General features: G+C 38.1%; 1 protein-coding gene across 1 annotated transcript in view; it reads right to left on the bottom strand.

Annotated features, from left to right (window-relative positions):
- Nucleotides 1-17,499, bottom strand: part of Calr (calreticulin) — a 39,016-nt gene extending 21,517 nt beyond the window's left edge. Inside the window, exons 1-2 of the mRNA XM_067759989.1 lie at nt 17,193-17,499; nt 17,037-17,141 (exon numbers count right to left, since the gene is read on the bottom strand). Of these exons, the coding sequence (XP_067616090.1) occupies nt 17,037-17,141; nt 17,193-17,283 (196 nt within the window). The 5' untranslated portion in view covers nt 17,284-17,499. The remainder of the gene's footprint in view (nt 1-17,036; nt 17,142-17,192) is intronic.
- Between the last annotated feature and the right edge of the window lie 5,618 nt (nt 17,500-23,117).

The following is a 23,117-nucleotide window of genomic DNA, read 5'->3' as shown; positions in this document are numbered from 1 at the left end:
CGTTTGATGCTAAAATGCTCTTATAGAACATCAAAAAGTATTATGCTTCCTATGTTAAATTAGCTTAGTATTAAAAAATTAATCTGTTATGACTCTTTGAAGTTTATACATTACATAACACAGGGAATGTTACCAAATTATCTGAGTGATAGGATACAGTACAATCATGAGATCCATAACTATGGAACTAGGAGTAGCAGAAATTTAAGACTGCCCAAAGTAAGAACCGAGTTCGCAAAAAAGACCTTAGAATACGTAGGCTATAAAATGTATAATGAACTACCAGCAGAGATAAAAGACTGTGAAAACGTTGTTAAGTTTAAAGAAAAACTATTTCTATATTATAAAAAATTAAATATGTAATACTAGTTAAACAATGAATTTACTCATTTCTTTTTAATGAAATAGTTTTAAGAAACAATTATGAATTTTGTAAATTGTACTATACAATGAATTAGGCTTTCTTGGCCGTAATAAATAAAATAATAATAATAAAAAGTGACGTCAAAATACTTTGGAGCACATAAGTTAAAATTTTGTTAGTGAAATTTCATTAAAAAAAATTCATTTCCCGGTAGAAGTGACGTCAGAATACTTTGGAGCACATAAGTTCAAATTTTGTTAGTGACATTTCACTAAAAAATTCACTTCCCGGCAGAAGTGACGTCAAAATACTTTGGAGCACATAATTTCAAATTTTGCCAGTGAAATTTTAGTAAAAAATTCAAGTTCCGATAGAAGAGACGTCAAAATACTTTGAAGCACATAAGTTCAAATTTTGCTAGTGATGTTTATCTTTCTTTCTTTAACTTTATTCTAAATAAAAACTTATAATATTGAAACCAATTCATGTAGGCCTTCATATCGGGTTACCTGGTTAATAAGTGATAATTTTACAAAACACATACAAATACTCAAAAATAAAATAATCCTTAACCAGTTAAGTGGATAACTAAGCTGAATATAACCAGAGAATATTTGAAGAAAAGCAATATTCGGAGTACTTAGAATAGATGAAAAACATATACAATGAAGAAATAAAGAGGTATACAAATCATTTGGCAAAGTGTTGCATAACTTCGTGTTTGAACCGGGTTGTGTTTTTCAAACCTCTAATCGCTATTGGTAGATTATTCCAAAGGCGAACTGTGACAACAAAAAACTGTCGCTCGGTAACCGAGCAAGTATATTTCATGCTACAAATAGCGAGTGATCGAGAGCATCTCATGAAACTAAAACGCTCCTTCAAATAATCTGGCTCATGTGTAACTATGACTTTATGTAACAATGTTAAGCATCTGAGTTTTAAGAGATTTTCAAATGAGATGGAAAATATTTTTAGAGCAAAAATTGAGATGTGATCATAACGTTTAGCACTGTAAATATACCTAGCCACGTTGTTGTATAGGATATTAAGTTTCCTCCTACCCATGCTATCACAACCGGCATATAGTTCACAGCCATATAGCAATTTAGGTATAAGATACGCTTTAGCTAGAAGTAGGCGAACTTTAGGTGGTGTGAATTGCTGGACACTCCATAGTGATCTCAGCATTCCATACACGCGGCCTACATTAGCGATTATTTGGTTGTTCCATGTTAGCGTTCTATTGAAAATCACACCGATTTTTTACAGTCTACATATTTTATTACAGTGATATTCAACTTTACCTCGTGAAAATTTGCTAGGTCAAATCTTTTTTTATATATTGCTATACATTGGGACTTGTTTGGGTTCAAGACTAGGCCATTATAACAGGCCGAAGTGTAGATCTGATCTAGGTCGATGTTTATGTTCCCAATGCAAGCATTTATGAAATCTAAGGGACAACCAAGATATAGTTGAACGTCATCTGCATAGGTATGAATGTTACAATGCTTTATAACATCCACGATATCATTTATATAAAGCACAAATAAAAGTGGACCGAGAATTGATCCTTGAGGGACACCTTTTGTTACATTCAAAAGTTTCGATGTTGAGCCTCCTATACTTACGGCTTGTGGACGACCGAAAAGGTAAGTTTGAACTAGGCTCAGTGACGATGAAGAGAAATTATACAAATTTATTGAGTTTTATGCATAAAAGTGTGTGATCTACAATGTCGAAAGCTTTAGAGCAGGCATGCTTAACGAACGAAACGATATCATTTCGTTACGATAATCAACGTTAATAAACGAAACGAAGTCATTTCGTTTCGTTTATAACCGTTGATTATCGTAACGAAATGATACCGTTTCGTTGGTTAAGCATGCCTGCTTTAGAGTGATCAAGTAGAGTTAGAAATGTTACGTTATTTTGGTCTATGTTTGACCTTATATCATCGGTGACCTTTAGAAGAGCTGTGGTACAGCTCCTGTTAGGTCCAAATCCAGATTGATACTGGCTAAGCAGTGAGTTATTATTGATGAAGTAACAGATTTGATTGTGCATTAGTCGTTCAAGAACCTTAGATAGGAATGGTAAGATGGAAATTAGCCTAAAGTCGCCATTGGGTTTGCTAACCGGAATGATTTTAGATTTTTTCCAGCAGTCTGGAAAACTCGACGTAAATAAAACTGTATTGAAAGCGTAAGTAAGGTATGGTAAGATCTTTGGGAGTAAGCACTTCAAAAACTTCGGGTGAATCCCGTCAAAACCCGTGGCGTGACAAACTCATGCCCGTTAGAGGAGACGTCAAAATACTTTGGAGCACATAAGTTCAAATTTTGTTAGTGAAATTTTCTTAAATAAAATAAATAAGAAAATATTTTTTAAGTTGAACGGCTTTACTGAAAGCAATACCTACATTAAGTAATAATAATACTAAAAGATAAAATAATTTAAAAAAAATTTTTAAGTTAAACGAATTTATTGAAAACAATACTTACATTAAGTAGTAATAATACTAAAAGATAGAAAATAATTAGGTAGGTCCTAGGTACTAGTCATCACACTCCTCATCAATCTAGGGCGTTGATCAGACAATTAAATAAAAGCGTTGGGAACGTGAAATTTCTAAAAATGTGAGGCGTAGCATAACCTGATTAAGGTTCAGTTGGTCTTACTTATGACTATCAATAGAAATTTGACGCGTCCAACGCTTTTATTTAATTGTCTGATCAACGCCCTAGATTGATGAGGAGAGTGATGATTAGTACCAAGGACCTACCTAATTATTTTCTATGTTGTTGTTATTGTAGCAGTGCTTCGTCCCATGTCTGACCAATTACAAATTGTCATCAATGTCCTCTAACGGGAGTCTGAGGAAACTTGCTGTTTCAATAGGGGTGGACCATAATGAGAGAGGTGTTAGAAGCTTTGGTTCCACATTACAATTGAAGAGATGGTTGGTGTCATGTGGGGACACGTTGCAAGCAGGGTGTTTAAGCGACTTAAACTATGAACATTTTTCGTTCGTTTGTTTCAGTAGCCATTGAGTGTGCTTGTAATTCTCAACTGGTTAGTGAAATATTCTAAAGACATAGTTTGAGTTTTTTAATTAAAATGGAGGTTCTTCGGATGGTGTGCTAATACATCAGAGCCCAGTGCTCGCCTCCATATCACACTTTGAAGGGGTTCTTCAAATAGAAGATGAGGTGGCTCACTAGAGCGAAACCTCAGAGTGCCCAACGCTCGCCCCAAATTAAATAAATAGAGGTTCTTCGGATGGTGTGCTAATACATCAGAGCCCAGTGCTCGCCTCCATATCACACTTTGAAGGGGTTCTTCAAATAGAAGATGAGGTGGCTCATTAGAGCGAAACCTCAGAGTGCCCAACGCTCGCCCCAAATTAAATAAATAGAGGTTTTTTCTTGTAGAAAATGGGGTGCCAATACCTCAGAGCCGTCCCGTGCTCGCCTCCATATCACATTTTAAAGGGTTCTTCAAATAGAGGATGAGGTGGCTCAGTAGAGCGAAGCCTCAGAGCCCCCAGTGCTCGCCCCCAAATTAAATAAATAAAAGGTGTACTGATGCTATGCATCCTCCCATGACTTAAACACACCAATAACACTAAAACTACCCAACTTAATAAACTGAATCCCTTAAAATAAACACCAATAAATAAATAAAGGTGTACTGATGCTATGCATCCTCCCATGACTTAAATACACCAATAACACTAAAACTACCCAACTCAATAAATGGAATACATTAAATCAAAAACCCCATAAACTCAATACAGTCCATTAATAATAATAATTTATAAATTAAAAAAAAAGGAATGCTTGGTGGGAGTTGAACCCGCAACCCCGGGCGTTTGGTCGGGTACGTCAGCCACTGTGCCACGACTCATACGCTTACAAGCACATAAAATTACTCATTTATAACTCTTATTAAACTGCTCGCCCTCAATTGCCCAAATCTTAGACACAGGGCATACATTTTGTATATCGGGGTTGATTCTGGATAGGTAAGAGTTTAACCTGTTACAGTATCCAGATCGAAGGGAGTGTGCGTTCCTCTTCCGCAAGTATAGGGTATTGCTCTTTGAGTACTGGATTCACCGAGCAATTCCTGATACAGAGGTCCGACGTCTGTTTGTGGAGTTCACCAAGGACCTGCCTGTGTTTTTTTGCTTCATACGGCTGGGTTCTCAGGTGCTGTATTTCCTCAAAATGCTTACGGAGATGACTCATTAAGCTCCTAGGCGGTGTTGGCTCATCAATCAGATATCTGTTTAGATGCCCAGGTTTCTGGGTATTCACCAGGAACTGTTTGGTTAGCATCTCATTTCTCTCCCTGATGGGGAGTATTCTCGCCTCATTATGTAGATGGTGTTCTGGGGACATAAGAAGACAGCCCGTGGCGATTCTGCGAGCAGTATTTTGGCAGGCCTGTAGCTTCTTCCAGTGGGTAATTTTTAGGCTTGGCGACCATATGGGTGACGCGCTTTGTATGTAATAATGAGCGTTTCTTTATCTTTTCCCCAGGTACTGCCAGTAAGGGATTTGAGGATTTTATTACGGCTCTGGATTTTCGGATCAATTGCGGCTGCGTGCTCAACAAAATTTAGATCCTGATCAAACGTCACACCCAAGATTTTGGGGTGTAGGACAGTCGGTAGCGTAGTGCCATCGACGTGGATGTTCAAAATGGTCGACATTTGGGACGTCCATGTTGTAAATAAGGTCGCGGAAGATTTAGTCGGTGATAATGCCAGGTTTCGCGAGCCGAAAAAACTGGAGAGATCAGGGAGGTAGCCGTTTATTCTGTTGAAGAGCTCATCGATCTGTGGGCCTGGGCCTGTGGCCATTATTGTGCAGTCATCGGCGTATGAAACGATAGTGACTCCTTCTGGTGGTGAAGGTAGCTTAGATATGTAGAAATTACACAAAAGTGGGGATAGGACACCACCCTGTGGCACTCCTTATTTAATTCTTCTTGGTTTTGATGTTTCGCCTGTGATGCCTGCCGACCACCCAGATAATTTGCGGTCCACCTTTTAAGACATGGGGGAAGGGTAGACCCTTCCAGGTCTTGCAGTAATGTGCCATGGTTGACCGTATCAAAAGCTTTTGATAGGTCTAGCGCTACGAGTACTGTTCTATGGTGGGGGTTTTGATTTAAACCGCAATTTATCTGGGTTCTGATGGCATTTAGCGCGGTGGTGGTGCTATGGAGTTTTCTGAAGCCATGCTGATGACAGGCTAGCTGCAAATTTGCTTGGAAGTAGGGGAGCAAACTGGCTTCAAGCGCCTTTGCTACTGGCGATAGGAGAGATACCGGACGATACGACTCTCCTATGTTATATGGTTTCCCAGGCTTTAGTAGCGGGACCACCTTGGTCATTTCCCTTTTACGGGTATGACATAGGTGGAAAGAGACAGGTTGAAGACATGTGCTAAGTATTTGAAACTCTCTTTCCCTAGGCTTTCAAGCATCGGCATGGCTTTGCCGTCTGGGCCAACTGCTTTGGATGGTTTAGCGTGACCAATGGCATCTTCAACCTCTCTGGCGGTGATGGTAATTGGTGACGTGCTGAATTTATGTTTATGTGCGTGTCTGTTGGCCCTCCGTCTATCTTTGTCGACCGTAGAATGCATTACATATTGACGGCAGGAAGCGCTCGCGCATTTTTTCGAATCCGACAGCACTTTATCGCCGAAGTCGATGGAAACTTTGTCATTGTGCTTAGACGGATTCGATAGGGACTTTACGGTGGACCAAAGCTTACCCACACCGGCAGAAAGGTTACAACCTCTTAGGTGCTCCTCCCATATCGCCCGCATGTGTTCATCCACAAGCAATCTGATGCGTTAATGAGCAGACATGAAAACCTTTTGCACATTTTTCGAGCAGGAAAATTGTGGTAAAACATTTTAAAAAATTAATAAAAAGTTGTGCAAAATAAAGTGTTTTGTTCGCGCTTCACAAAATGTAACAAATAATGTAATAATACGGTATTGAATTCCTAATATAATAGGAGTTAACTTTGAGAAAAAAGACTCAAATAAATTTATTTAATAAACAAATTTAAACACATACATATACTAATAAACGGTGAAGTAAATCGAAATAAGGCAAAAGCAAAATGGGTATGTGCGCGAAATGCAATCACTCTATAAGAGGAGAGACAGGTATACGATGCGAGGGTGTGTGTAATAAAGTGTACCATTTAAGCCTTGCATGTGCAGGTGTTGATAAATATTGTGTTAAAATGTTTGAGGAAAAACCTATGGCACGATTTATGTGTGATGAATGTGTTACATATATTCAGAATGTAGACTTGGTGCTACAAGAAATGCAAATGAGTGTGAAGAAAAACAATACAATATTAAATGAGTATAAATATGAGTTTGAAGAGGTGATGAAGAAAAGCCAAAATGAAATAAAGGCTTTATTGGAAGCTGTAGAGGGTCGATATACTCAAAGAGTAGCAACTATGGAAAGATCACAAAAGCTGTTTGAGAAAAAAATTGGTGAGATAAAAAGCTTATATGAAATGATAGAAGAAGTGAAAAATAAAACTGAAATAATCGGTAAAGACAATGAAAAGGTATGTAACGAAATAAAGAAAATTAGTAGTAATAATAAGGAAAAAGGGCTGTCATATGCAGAAGTAATGAAAAATAATAATAAAAAAGATGAAAACAAAAGCAAAGTTACTACAGTGCCTGAATTAAAGAAACGTAATCCTATTATTGTTAAACCGAAAGTAAAACAATCGTGTGAAAAAACCAAGAAAGATTTAAACAATAAAATTAATCCTAAGGAACTAAAGATAACAGATATTAAAGCTGGTAATAATGGTATTATGGTGATCGATAGTGTTGATGAAAATGAAAGAGACAAAATAAAAGAAATAATGGACAAAGAAATTAGCAATGAATATGAGATAAAGATACCTCGTGAATATAAACCAAGACTATTTATAACAGGTATGCAATTTGAAAAGAATGGTGATGAATTAACTGAATGTCTACGAAAACAAAATAAATGCTTTGAACAGGGTGAAGTAAAAATTATTAAGCAATATAATGTTAAAGTTAGTCACAAAAATTATTATAATGCAATAGTTGAGGTGGATGTGGAAATATTCACTGAAGCGTTAAAATTAGATAAACTGAATATAGGATGGGAAAGGTGCAAAGTATACGATGGTGTTGATATAACAATGTGTTTTAAATGTAAAGGATACAACCATAAAGCTAGTGAATGCAATAATGAAGATGTTTGTAGCAAATGCTTGGGTAAACATAAACCCATGGAGTGCAAGGAACAACCAAAAAACATGTGCATAAATTGTATTAGGGCTAATGAGAAATTAAATCTAGGGCTTGATACCAATCACCCTTGCAATAGCAGACATTGCCCTGTCTACTTAAAACACTTAAATGTAAAAAAACAAAGGCTAGGATACTAGCAACTAACAATCAGGCCACTGGCTCACCTGGAACATGCTAATGTTATGCAACGTAGAGTATCAAAGTACCAAAAACGATCCACAAAGGACATCAACAATGACTTTAAATGCATCTATTTAAACATAAATAGCCTAGTAGCTAACAAATCAGAGTTGGAAGTGTTGGCGGAAGTTCATAGACCAGGCATCATACTGTGCTCTGAAACTTGTACAACCAAAGATATTATAGACAATGAATTAAAAATAGCAACCTATAAAATGATAAGATGTGATTCCCACAGTAGGCACACAGGAGGTGTGTTAGTTTATGTACATAGTACAATTGATGTTAAAGTAATCTATAATGATAACATAAATGAAAACGTTTGGTGCATTGTAATAAAACTGAAGAAGGTTGATAAAAAGTGGCAGATTGGAGTTCTGTACCACTCGCCGAGCACTAGTGATGCAGCTTTTGTTGAATACCTAAATGAAATTCTAATTGATAAATATGAAAAAAGTAACCATAATATAGTAGTCGGTGATTTTAATATTAACATGAACTGCATTTCGACATATAGTACTAAATTAAATGAGATATTTGCTGTGATGGGGATGAGCCAAAAAATAGAATTTAATACGCGAATCACAGATACAAGTGAATCGAAAATTGATCTATTATTTTCAAACTCGGATGAAATTCTCTGTAATAATTTGCAGGAATACAAAATATCTGATCATGAAACTATAAAATTTAATATTAAAACGTCCAAAGTATACAAGATGAGACTGACCAAAAAAATCATAGCATGGGACAAATATAATAGTGATATTTTAATAAGCGTCCTTAGATCATTTAACTTCAACTTTACTATAAACTTATCAATTGATGTAAAAGTCGAATTAATTAATAATATAATGATTCAGGCTATGGAAAGTTTAACCTACGAAAAAGAAGTGCATATTAAGTTAATGAATAAATGGTATGATAGAGAATTGGCACAAATGAATAAATATAAATACAATATGTACACGCGTGCGTTACAAACTGGAGAGTGGGATGAATATAAAAATATAAATAGGTCTTACAAAAAATTAGTCAAATTGAAAAAAATAAAGTATATGGAGAATAAAATCATTTTGAATGAATATAATGCTAAAGAAATGTGGAAATATCTCAAACAAACGGTTAACCAAACTAAAGATAACGAAGGGATAAAAAAGGTGATACTGGATGGCATACTGGTTGAAAACGAAACCGATCTGGCGAATGGTCTAAATAGATTTTTTGTAAACAGTGTGATTGAAATTAATAATAACATCGAAACCTGTCAAGTAGCACTAGAGGATACACAAGTCCATTCAAAATTAAAGTTTGCTGAAATTACCACCGATGATGTTATTAATATCTTAACAGACTTTAAATATAAAATAGGTGGAAGAAAACTGCTATCCGAAGGTGTACTAAAAGATTGTATATCGTATACCGGATATTTCTATGCTCAAATAATTAATAACAGCTTAGAAGATGGTGTAGTACCTGAAATGTGGAAAACGTCAACAATAATACCTGTGGAAAAAGTTAAAAAGACAATGCAACCTGAAGAACTTAGACCCATAAATACCCTGCCAAGTGATGCTAAAATTCTCGAAGTCGTTGTTAAGAATCAGTTGGTGAATCATCTTGAAGTAAATAATATATTAGTCTACCAACAGTCAGGATTTAGGAAAAAACACTCCTGTGAGACAGCGCTGAACTTGGTGATATCTGATTGGAAAGAAGAGCTAAACAACAAAAAAGTAGTGGTTTCAGTTTTCCTTGACCTCAAAAGAGCTTTTGAAACGGTGGATAGAGAGATATTAATAAAAAAAATGCAGCGGATTGGCATAACTGATATTGAACTTAAATGGTTCCGCAACTATTTGAAGCAGAGAAAGCAGAAAACAGTTATAAATGCTGTGACGTCGGATGAATTAGAGGTACCCATAGGGTTACCTCAAGGCTCAGTATTGGCACCTATATTATTTCTTATATACATAAATGACATAGTCAATGCTATCGAAGGTTGTGAAATTAGACTTTTTGCGGATGATGCATTAATTATGATAAGTGAAAATAATATTAATACTGCACTCGCCAAAATGCAACATGAAATAAATAACTTGTATAAATGGTTGTGTGGTAATAGACTGAAACTAAACATAAATAAAACTAAATATATGATAATAACAAGGAGGAATATCAATGAGGAGGATATAGCCGAGCTAAAAATAAATGATGAAATCATACAAAGAGTTAACAGTATAAAATACTTAGGAATAATAATTGATAATAAACTCAAATTTGAAGATCATATAAATTATACAATTAAAAAAGCTGCTAATAAAATAGGAGTGATGCAGAGAACAACGAAATTCATTCAGAAAAAGTACAAAATAATCTTATATAAATCAGTTATAGAACCGCACTTCGTGTACTGCCCGTCCATTCTATTCATAATATCGGATAAAGAAGTAGACAAGCTCCAAAAGCTTCAAAATAGATGCATGAGATTTATTCTTCAGAAACCTAGAGATACACGAACGGCTGACATGTTGAAGACTTTAGACTGGTTAAGTGTGAAACAAAAGATTTTTTTCCACTCCATGAAATTCATATTTAATATTAAACATGGAAATGTACCTGAGTATTTAAATAAAAATATAGCATTAGTTGAGCAAACTCACAACATAAATACGAGGAGCAAACATAATTTCAAATTGCCGTTTTTTAGAACTGAAATTGATCAACAGAACATTTTCTACAAGGGTCTGAAAAGTTACAATGAACTGCCTATGGATATAAAAAGTTGCAACCAAATAACAGTATTTAAAACAAAATTATATGAATATTGTAAAACCTTAGCTATAAGATAAAAAACTGTAATATTTTCAAATTTACGAATTAGGCTTCTGGCCGTAATAAATAAATAATCTAATCTAATCTAATCATATCCCTTTATTTGGGGGTCGCCTGGGTCGAGCTGTCTTATAAGGTTACGTTCTCTCGCTAAATTTGCGGCCTCCGCCGGGAAGTGGGGCCGAATTTCGGGAATTCTCCCGGCGGGAATGAAACGTGCCGAGGCGGATTCAATGACCTTGCAGAAAGCACGCTCCCCTTGGCGGGCATCAGTCGGGATAGGGAGGGCAGCAAAGAGGTTGTCTGTAAAAGATTTGTATTCGTCCCACTTTCCTTTTTTAAAGTTTATGAAAGTGCGTTTTTCTGTAACGATGAAGTCGGCGGTACGCTCGAACGATATAAGTATAGGCAGGTGGTCGGATGCCAATGTTACCATCGGCTGCCAGTTGACGCAGTTTACGAGTTCTGCGCTCACGATTGAGATATCCGGCGAACTGTGACAGCTTCCTACCATACGTGTGGGGGCGTCTCCGTGTATTGTGCAGAGCGTCGTTTCTTCTATTTGATCCGCCAACATCTCACCCCTACTGTCCGCCCGCAAGTTTGAATGCCATAGATCGTGATGGGCATTAAAGTCGCCTTAGATAATGCGATTGTTGCCAGTGAGTAAGGCGCTAATATTAGGGCGGTATCCACTGGGGCAACAGGTGGCAGAAGGGATGTAGATGTTTATGATTTCTAGGTTTGCATCGCCTGACCGGACAGATAAGCTTTGACGTTCTAAGACATTGTCCCTGCGGTCGATGCTAGGATCAAATATATGATACTGCACAGAGTGGTGTATGATAAACGCGAGGCCGCCTCCATTTCCGCCCATGCGATCTTTTCTGTGGACATTATACCCAGAACAGGTTTGCAGTGCAGATCTTGCTGTGAGTTTAGTCTCTTGAATCGCAGCAATGCGGATGTTGTGCCGCTTCATGAAATGGACTATCTCCGTGATCTTCCCAGAAGACAGGGTCTGATGCTCAGCATTGCTACCGACTCTGCTACGAAGATAGTAGTTATGAGTGGTAGCAGCTGTTTGAGTTGTTGGCGCCGCGGGACGCGAGCAGCAGCGGGTACTAGTTGTGGCTTGCTGAGCAGCTGGGCTGCTGGAAGGTAGTGGGGGCGCTAAGGCGTACACTACGGAACGCCCTTGGACGTGAACAGCAAGGAGCCACAAAAGATTTATAAAAGTTACGTAGACGTCGGGTTTCGGATCAAGCCCAGAACAACCTGTCCGATCCAACCATCCCTTACACGAGACACACTGAACAGAGTATAAACATCCTAAAAAGATTTTTTTCCGGCAGATGCAGCAAAACCATTTCTCAGGATCGGGGTCAGGAGACGGACCCGGATAGGATTCGATACCTTCCCGGAGCAAGAGAATATGGAGCAGTCCCGCTGCAAGGAGCTGCTGGGAGGTTGACTATTTGTGGGAGGGACGCAACAAATTAAATGGGGTTACACAAATTAAATGGGGGACTGGTCGTCCCTGGGTAAGCATTGGGGTGCCCGGTGTATTTTTTTTTTTTAATTATTTTATTTAACATTTTACTAATTTTATTTGATTTTAAGGTAAAAGTCTAGTTGAGCAGTGGCGGATCGTGAGCTTGGCTGTGGAGGGGGAAATGGTATCAAAAAGTTTCATAAATTTTGTTTTATTTTTACCGTTAGGTCCAAATCCAGATTGATACTGGCTAAGCAGTGAGTTATTATTGATGAAGTAACAGATTTGATTGTGCATTAGTCGTTCAAGAACCTTAGATAGGAATCGTAAGATGGCAATTAGCCTAAAGTCGCCATTGGGTTTCCTAACCGGAATGATTTTAGATTTTTTCCAGCAGTCTGGAAAATTCGACGTAAATAAAACTGTATTGAAAGCGTAAGTAAGGTATGGTAAGATCTTTGGGAGTAAGCACTTCAAAAACTTCGGGTGAATCCCGTCAAAACCCGTGGCGTGACAAATTCATGCCCGTTAGAGGAGACGTCAAAATACTTTGGAGCACATAAGTTCAAATTTTGTTAGTGAAATTTTCTTAAATAAAATAAATAAGAAAATAATTTTTAAGTTGAACGGCTTTACTGAAAGCAATATTTACATTAAGTAATAATAATACTAAAAGATAAAATAATTTTAAAAAAATGTTTAAGTTAAACCAATTTATTGAAAACAATACTTACATTAAGTAGTAATAATACTAAAATATAGAAAATAAGTAGGTAGGTCCTAGGTACTAGTCATCAAACTCCTCATCAATCTAGGGCGTTGATCAGACAATTAAATAAAAGCGTTGGGAACGTGAAATTTCTAAAAATGTGAGGCGTAGCATAACCTGATTAAGGTTCAGTTGGTCTTACTTATGACTATCAATAGAAATTTGACGCGTCCAACGCTTTTATTTAATTGTCTGATCAACGCCCTAGATTGATGAGGAGTGTGATGATTAGTACCAAGGACCTACCTAATTATTTTCTATGTTGTTGTTATTGTAGCAGTGCTTCGCCCCATGTCTGACCAATCACAAATTGTCATCAATGTCCTCTAACGGGAGTCTGAGGAAACTTGCTGTTTCAATAGGGGTGGACCATAATGAGAGAGGTGTTAGAAGCTTTGGTTCCACATTACAATTGAAGAGATGGTTGGTGTCATGTGGGGACATGTTGCAAGCAGGGCATACATTTTGTATATCGGGGTTGATTCTGGATAGGTAAGAGTTTAACCTGTTACAGTATCCAGATCGAAGGGAGTGTGCGTTCCTCTTCCGCAAGTATAGGGTATTGCTCTTTGAGTACTGGATTCACCGAGCAATTCCTGATACAGAGGTCCGACGTCTGTTTGTGGAGTTCACCAAGGACCTGCCTGTGTTTTTTTGCTTCATACGGCTGGGTTCTCAGGTGCCGTATTTCCTCAAAATGCTTACGGAGATGACTCATTAAGCCCCTAGGCGGTGTTGGCTCATCAATCAGATGTCTGTTTAGATGCCCAGGTTTCTGGGTATTCACCAGGAACTGTTTGGTTAGCATCTCATTTCTCTCCCTGATGGGGAGTATTCACGCCCCTTGGGCGTGAGCAGCAAGGAGCCACAAAAGATTTATAAAAGTTACGTGGACGTCGGGTTTTGGGATCAAGCCCAGAACAACCTTTCCCGTAGCAACCATCCCTTGCACGAGACACACTGAACAGAGTATGACCGTCCTAAAAAGATTCTTTTCTGGCAAATGCAGCAAAACCATTTCTCAGGACCGGGGTCAGGAGACGGACCCGGATTGGGTTCGATACCTTCCCGGAGTAAGAGAATATGTAGCAGTCCTGCTGCAAGGAGCTGCTGGGAGGATGACAATTTGTGGGAGGGATGAAACAAATTAAATGGGGTCACACTGAAATGACAGTCCTTGGTCGGGAAAAATCCAGTCGCTCCGGTACATAGAACCGACTGCCTTGGAAAGCGTTGGAATCAGCATAAAAATCTCTATAAAGTCCAATTTTTTATTTTTTTTTTGACATATGTATGTATTCTTGTTCCAATTAAATACATTAATTTCAAATTATTCAAAGAATTACAAAACAAAATACATTGATAGTGTATGTTTGTTTGCATTTATGTCGACGTGTCACCACCTTATAATCTTCTACCAAGTTAAAAAGGTATTGTTGCGGAGCTGGCAACACTATTCACCACCTTCATTTGTTTTCGTTTAATTGCAACAACGAAAAAAGCGACAATAGTACCGACGGGTTTTCCACGAATAACTTTTAAACGAGATAAAAAATGTAGTTTCTGCTTTCGGATTCTGAATCTCGAAGCAAATACGCGTCTTTTGAAATCGCTATCGACATGTGCGACCCGAATTTTAAGTGCAGGACTTAAGTTGAAATTTTACTAAATTTGGAAATTAAAAGGCTTATACTTCATAAACTAAGAGTTTCCTAGAGTTGCGGATGATAATTCTGTGAGTTTTAGGACCCCCTCTACCCCTACAAATCAGCAAAAGTTTGAAAATCGTGGCACCTTATTCTAAATATTCCCCCGGGGTGGGTCAAACACCGGTTTGGAGACCAAAACTATATTCGCGCAAGACACTTATGGGCAGCGATTTAGTTTAGCACCCCCCGAGTTCGGCGTTAAACTTGGTATCAAATGAAAGAGGGAGTTCTCCCGATCACAAATATATATAACTTAAAGTGCGCAGACTTATAGTTTACGAGTTATTTAATGTTAAAGTTTGCAAATTTAGCAAATTTCTATAGCACTCTCACTTACAATTTACACATCTTTCAAAACCTTTATGCTCATAAATATCTATATAAATTGGCAACGATACACTTAAATTTCATTTTAGTATATTTCACATATAATTCTTGCATTGTTTTTACTTAATTTAAATGTTTTTATTAAATAAATCGCGCTTTTGTAGCAACATTCACATTTATGTATGTATATATTTTATCGATGACATTACAAAGCTGTGCTGCCACATCAACAAAGAAAAAACAAATATAAATATTAACGTGCCACCTTTCAGTTAATAAAGAAAAAGGAAAATATATATTTTTACTACTATGCGGAAGGACATCACCGTGGCGGTAGCCACGGTTATACCACGCACCCGGACTTGGCATGGCGTAGCCCAGGGTTATTTTAAATAAGCGCGGCCGAAGGCCGCCTACGCGGAAAGGTGTTCTACGCAGAATTACTGTGCATGGCGCAGCCGGTGTTGGATCGGATAACATAACAATAAACATAAGAGTTATAAGGTAATATGCGGAAGGACATCACCGTGGCGGTAGCCACGGTTATACCACGCACCCAGACTTGGCATGGCGTAGCCCAGGGTTATTTTAAATAAGCGCGGCCGAAGGCCGCCTACGCGGAAAGGTGTTCTACGCAGAATTACTGTGCATGGCGCAGCCGGTGTTGGATCGGATAACATAACAATAAACATAAGAGTTATAAGGTAATATGCGGAAGGACATCACCGTGGCGGTAGCCACGGTTATACCACGCACCCGGACTTGGCATGGCGTAGCCCAGGGTTATTTTAAATAAGCGCGGCCGAAGGCCGCCTACGCGGAAAGGTGTTCTACGCAGAATTACTGTGCATAGCGCAGCCGGTGTTGGGTCGGCTAACATAACAATAAACATAAGAGTTATAAGGTAATATGCGGAAGGACATCACCGTGGCGGTAGCCACGGTTATACCACACACCCGGACTTGGCATGGCGTAGCCCATGGTTATTTTAAATAAGCGCGGCCGAAGGCCGCCTACGCGGAAAGGTGTTCTACGCAGAATTACTGTGCATGGCGCAGCCGTTGTTGGATCGGCTAACATAACAATAAACATAAGAGTTATAAGGTAATATCAGCTCGTTCACGAATGCAAAAAAGAGCTTTTTCAAATTTTTGGTAAATAAAGACTAGAAAAGTTAAAGATATATATATATCAGATGAAAGATATCTTTATAAGTTATTTTTCGATTCTGCACTTGTTCCGTTTTTTAGATGTGGCAGCACAGCTTTGTAATGTCATCAATAAAATATATATATACATAAATGTGAATGTTGCTACAAAAGCGCGATTGATTTAATAAAAACTTTTATATTAAGTAAAAACAATGCAAGAATTATATGTGAAATATACTAAAATGAAATTTAAGTGTATCGTTGCCAATTTATATAGATATTTATGTGGATAAAGGTTTTGAAAGATGTGTGAATTGTAACTGAAAGTGCTATAGAAATTTGCTAAATTTGCAAACTTTAACATCAAATAACTCGTAAACTATAAGTCTGCGCACTTTAAGTTATATATATTTGTGATCGGGAGAACTCCCTCTTTCATTTGATACCAAGTTTAACCCCGAACTCGGGGGGTGCTATTCTAAAATTTTCCCCACTTATGTTCACAATTGTTTTTGTGGGTACCACATTACAATAGCCACATGAAAATCTCTAACTTCAACTGCAAATGTCTCCGGACAGAGATACGACTGTTTTTTTTTTTTGACGCGTATTAGCATTGACATGCTGTCGTATAAAATTACCAAAATGCGCAATAAGGAAGGTTTTTTGGATGTATATTAAAACAAATTGTTGAACACGAACGCGTTTCGTTTGCACGCAAAACTGTGAAATTCCTTGCTGCCTGATTTTTACTCAACCACGTGTGACAAGTCCCAGTTATTCATGCGGTTGAGCTGCAAGGAATTTTAAGCACAACCTTACCCAACGAAATCATAGATGAATGGGTGTTGGCGACTTACCTTTATCAGCCTCCTTGTCATTATAAAAAACTCCAGAGCTTCTTACAAATTTACCAAATTCTTTTCCAGGATGTTCACTATATATCCATGAGCTTTCCCATGTGTCTAGAAAAAAAATTATCAGCGCTTTCATTTTAATATAAGACAAATTATTACCGTCCTTAAAAGTGTCTTCGAAAAACACTTCTGATTTCGCTATTCCGAAATAGAGTATTAAAACGCTTACACCCTTCAACCACGCGACCATGTCAGATAAATATTACAGAATTACTATCTTCAAATCTATGTACATATATTGTTGGTTATTGATATTAATATCTATATTCCAGGAAAAGAAATCCACTGCAGGTTATACGGTTATTAATTTTCACCGGTAACGACGTGCAATATCAATTCACATTCGAAGTAATATATGTGCGAAGTTTTACTCTGATAGAGATAGCTGTACAAATCACAGATGGTAAGCGTGGATTGGCCAGATGTTAACCAATAAAAATCTTCCAACACTATATTCAGTAAGTTTTGTCTATTTATGCTGCTCATAGATTTCTACAGATTGACGCAACCTGGCTTAAGGTATATGCACATTACCCTGCTCGACATGTAGCTGCAGCGATTCACAGTACGACATATTGTGGCAGTTCACATTAATCGACAATCGAGCGATACAATGCGACAAAAGTTTGTCAGCCCAATTCTAAACAAAAATTCCGTGCGAGTTTTTACCTTCTCCCATTCCTGGTATTCTATATAAAAATTCCTTGTGAGGGAGATTTCTCTGCCATTTCATAGGAGTTTTTTCACTAGTTAAATTAAAGGGAATGCATCAAAATAGTTAAAGGAAATTGTTTATTTTAAGAAAGAACACTTATTTGTACAAATTTGTGCTAAAATATGTATTCTTGCTGTGAGTTTAGTCTCTTGAATCGCAGCAATGCGGATGTTGTGCCGCTTCATGAAATCGACTATCTCCGTAATCTTCCCTGTTAGTCCATTACAGTTTAACTGCAGAATTCTGAAGTGCATGAGGGGTGACGCCGCCACTCTAGGGGTAAGTGACGGGTGACCACGCCTAGGTTGTGGAAGGCCAGGACGCAATTGCTGTTGTGGCCTTGGGACTGGGCGCCCTTGGACAAGCATTAGGGTACTCGGATGATTTGGGTTAGCGACCTGGCAACATGGCGCGATGAAACCCGTCGAGGGGTTGCCGTCGCGGAGACCAGAACATCTAGGAAAGTGGCACCACCCAAGGCAGGAGCTGCATTGAGCGGATGTCGCAAATCTATATATTCTGTGCTGGCAGACGGTGCAAACGGAGGTAGGGACTAAGAGTCTGTTTCCCTGACCTGCACGATTGCTGCCAGTAAAGAGGGGGGGGGGGGGAATAAGAAGGGGCAGGGGCTGATGCTCAGCATTGCTACCAGCTCTACTACGAAGGTAGTAGTTATGAGTGGTATCAGCTGTTTGAGTTGTTGGCGCCGTGGGGCGCGAGCAGCAGCGGGTGGGATTCAAGGGGTTGTGTAGCGCAATATATAGCTTCTCCAACCCAATTGTCAACCTCACCTTCGAGCGGCGAATCCCGTTTCACTAACAGACGAGGCTCTGGCGACCCCAAGCTCCTCATGGAACTTGGGGGTGGGGAGGGAGGGATGGCCTGAAGGTTCAATGTGGCCATATAAATCGTTCCCGAGATGGTCGGGCCAGCACCTTAATGGTGCTGTGTTACCGGAGCGTATCGGATCTGTATCAGACAAAGGACCATCACATCGATAACACTCCCCAAAGCCTTCGGGGAGTAACCTAATCGCTACAACAACAACAACAACAACAGAGCAGCGGGTACTTGTTGTGGCTTGTTGAGCAGCGAGGCTGCTGGAAGGTAGTGCAGGGGCGCTTAGGCGTAGACTACGGGACGCCCTTGGGCGTGAGCAGCAAGGAGCCACAAAAGATTTATAAAAGTTACGTGGACATCGGGTTTTGGGATCAAGCCCAGAACAACCTTTCCCGTAGCAACCATCCCTTGCACGAGACACACTGAACAGAGTATGACCGTCCTAAAAAGATTCTTTTCTGGCAAATGCAGCAAAACCATTTCTCAGGACCGGGGTCAGGAGACGGACCCGGATTGGGTTCGATACCTTCCCGGAGTAAGAGAATATGTAGCAGTCCTGCTGCAAGGAGCTGCTGGGAGGATGACAATTTGTGGGAGGGATGAAACAAATTAAATGGGGTCACACTGAAATGACAGTCCTTGGTCGGGAAAAATCCAGAGTCGCTCCGGTACATAGAACCGACTGCCTTGGAAAGCGTTGGAATCAGCATAAAAATCTCTATAAAGTCCAATTTTTTATTTTTTTTTGACATATGTATGTATTCTGCACTTGTTCCAATTAAATACATTAATTTCAAATTATTCAAAGAATTACAAAACAAAATACATTGATAGTGTATGTTTGTTTGCATTTATGTCGACGTGTCACCACCTTATAATCTTCTACCAAGTTAAAAAGGTATTGTTGCGGAGCTGGCAACACTATTCACCACCTTCATTTGTTTTCGTTTAATTGCAACAACGAAAAAAGCGACAATAGTACCGACGGGTTTTCCACGAATAACTTTTAAACGAGATAAAAAAATGTAGTTTCTGCTTTCGGATTCTGAATCTCGAAGCAAATACGCGTCTTTTGAAATCGCTATCGACATGTGCGACCCGAATTTTAAGTGCAGGACTTAAGTTGAAATTTTACTAAATTTGGAAATTAAAAGGCTTATACTTCATAAACTAAGAGTTTCCTAGAGTTGCGGATGATAATTCTGTGAGTTTTGGGACCCCCTCTACCCCTACAAATCAGCAAAAGTTTGAAAATCGTGGCACCTTATTCTAAATATTCCCCCGGGGTGGGTCAAACACCGGTTTGGAGACCAAAACTATATTCGCACAAAACACTTATGTTCACAATTGTTTTTGTGGGTACCACATTACAATAGCCACATGAAAATCTCTAACTTCAACTGCAAATGTCTCCGGACAGAGATACGACTGTTTTTTTTTTTTTTTTGACGCGTATTAGCATTGACATGCTGTCGTATAAAATTACCAAAATGCGTAATAAGGAAGGTTTTTTGGATGTATATTAAAACAAATTGTTGAACACGAACGCGTTTCGTTTGCACGCAAAACTGTGAAATTCCTTGCTGCCTGATTTTTACTCAACCACGTGTGACAAGTCCCAGTTATTCATGCGGTTGAGCTGCAAGGAATTTTAAGCACAACCTTACCCAACGAAATCATAGATGAATGGGTGTTGGCAACTTACCTTTATCAGCCTCCTTGTCATTATAAAAAACTCCAGAGCTTCTTACAAATTTACCAAATTCTTTTCCAGGATGTTCACTATATATCCATGAGCTTTCCCATGTGTCTAGAAAAAAAATTATCAGCGCTTTCATTTTAATATAAGACAAATTATTACCGTCCTTAAAAGTGTCTTCGAAAAACACTTCTGATTTCGCTATTCCGAAATAGAGTATTATACTATGTTCAAACAGAAAAATAAATTTAGGAAATTTCGATTTGAATTGAGTGCTGTTCATACATCTCGATTTAGCTTGCACAATAGTAATTTGATAGCTGGTTGGCTCATCTCTACAGCAAGAGCATACCTTTGTTCAGACTGTCAAAGTAAACACGCACATTATTAGGCGAATGAAAACATAAAACTTTGCAATTTTTGTGTGTTGTAAGAAAATGTGTTCAATGTTTTGGTTTCATTTTGAGTTTGCCATCTTCTTTTGACAATCCCTACTCCAGTGAAATTAAAGACATAAAATCAGCTGATGAGATGAGCCAACCATATAGTTTAGCCATGCGTAACTGACATTTAACTATACTCAATAAACACACTTCACAATGTTGCATTTGCAGTTTGAAACAATTTGTTACGCAATTTTTTTTAAATTGGCAATTTATTATTACAATTTATTATATGACAAATTGCGTAATAAATTGCCCAAATAGTATAAATTGCCAATTTGGTGTGTGTTTGAACCTAGTATTAAAACGCTTACACCCTTCAACCACGCGACCATGTCAGATAAATATTACAGAATTACTATCTTCAAATCTATGTACATATATTGTTGGTTATTGATATTAATATCTATATTCCAGGAAAAGAAATCCACTGCAGGTTATACGGTTATTAATTTTCACCGGTAACGACGTGCAATATCAATTCACATTCGAAGTAATATATGTGCGAAGTTTTACTCTGATAGAGATAGCTGTACAAATCACAGATGGTAAGCGTGGATTGGCCAGATGTTAACCAATAAAAATCTTCCAACACTATATACAGTAATGCGGCAGTTACCCACGAACGTACGTAGAAAAAACGTGTCAGCTGACACGACCTATCTTATGAGTGTGCAATGTAAACGAAAACTCACCGACGTGCAACGCCCGTACGTACGTAGCCCGGAACGTAGAAATCAAAACAATTTTGATTTTTTCCGTAAGAACGTGTCAGCTGATCGCTCTCTCACTAGACAGAGTTGCCTAGTAAACTTTTGTGCGCTAATTTTTGACCGTTTGCAATTTTATGCAAAAAAGCCTAATTAAAGTTTGAAAAATTGTGGAAATAATTCGAAATAATTACGTAAAAGTGCTGATTATAAATATTTAATCTATTTATACTTATTTAATATGTATTCCGGCCTTTTACAATATCAAAAATTAAATTGGAAAAAGTTGATGTTTCCATAAGCTGCATGTATGTAATGGTCAATGGCAGCAGTGCTTATCTGTAAACAATACACACACAATTATGTTATGTACATGTACACAGACGCATACATTGATTCCTACGGGCTTGAGAGTTCGGTCAAACGTGCTTCGTACGACAAACGTCCTTACGTACGGCACACGTCGGTGGGTAACTGCCGCATAAGTTTTGTCTATTTATGCTGCTCATAGATTTCTACAGATTGACGCAACCTGGCTTAAGGTATATGCACATTACCCTGCTCGACATGTAGCTGCAGCGATTCACAGTACGACATATTGTGGCAGTTCACATTAATCGACAATCGAGCGATACAATGCGACAAAAGTTTGTCAGCCCAATTCTAAACAAAAATTCCGTGCGAGTTTTTACCTTCTCCCATTCCTGGTATTCTAAATAAAAATTCCTTGTGAGGGAGATTTCTCTGCCATTTCATAGGAGTTTTTTCACTAGTTAAATTAAAGGGAATGCATCAAAATAGTTAAAGGAAATTGTTTATTTTAAGAAAGAACACTTATTTGTACAAATTTGTGCTAAAATATGTATTTACGTTCTACCACAATATTCTCACTGTTAATACAACAACAACAACAACCACAATATTCTTTATTTTAAGTCGAAAAGTATATCATAAGCAACGGAAGAGCTCTTCGCATATTTGATGCAGCCATCCAGAAATTGCGCAAGGTTTTTTTAAGATAGCTTAAATAGATTTTGCCATATGACGAAAGGCGAACTTGACTTGGGCGCCAGAAAATTGCTTTGCAGAATGAATGCAGGCAACTCCGGCGGATTTGTGTTATCCCGCCAGTATTCTTTATATGCTCCTCTGTTGATGTTGCTGTGGCACTAATTCGTTACTCATTTCAGTGAATACCACATGGAATGCAATAATGTGCGTTGTTTATACATTTTTTCTTAATTTCAAACAAATTGGCAACAATAATTAAACTTTTCAATTTTTTAAACAAAATAAGAAATGCGCAACGAAATTTCAATTGACAAAACAGCTGACTGCGAAAATTCGAGATTCCTATTCCCCAATTATTCTTCTCCCTAGGAATTGAAGGAATTTTTCCGCGAGAATAAAAAAATCCGCGAGAATATTTAGAATTGGTCTGGGTGTTTATTTTCGCTTACAAAATGGACGACATAGATTTTGAAGGGTAAAAGTTTAGTTGAGGGGTCGACTGCTAATACGCTACCAAAAATATCGAAAGAAGTGTTAAAAGACGCGTATTAATCCCGACAACAATAATCCGAAGGCGAAAAGTAAAAAAATTATCTTTGTCCGGAG

The sequence above is a fragment of the Eurosta solidaginis genome, chromosome 1 (assembly GCF_040869045.1).
Source record: "Eurosta solidaginis isolate ZX-2024a chromosome 1, ASM4086904v1, whole genome shotgun sequence".
Taxonomy (NCBI): Eukaryota; Metazoa; Arthropoda; class Insecta; order Diptera; family Tephritidae; genus Eurosta; species Eurosta solidaginis.
This window is presented reverse-complemented; position numbering and strand designations above follow the sequence as displayed.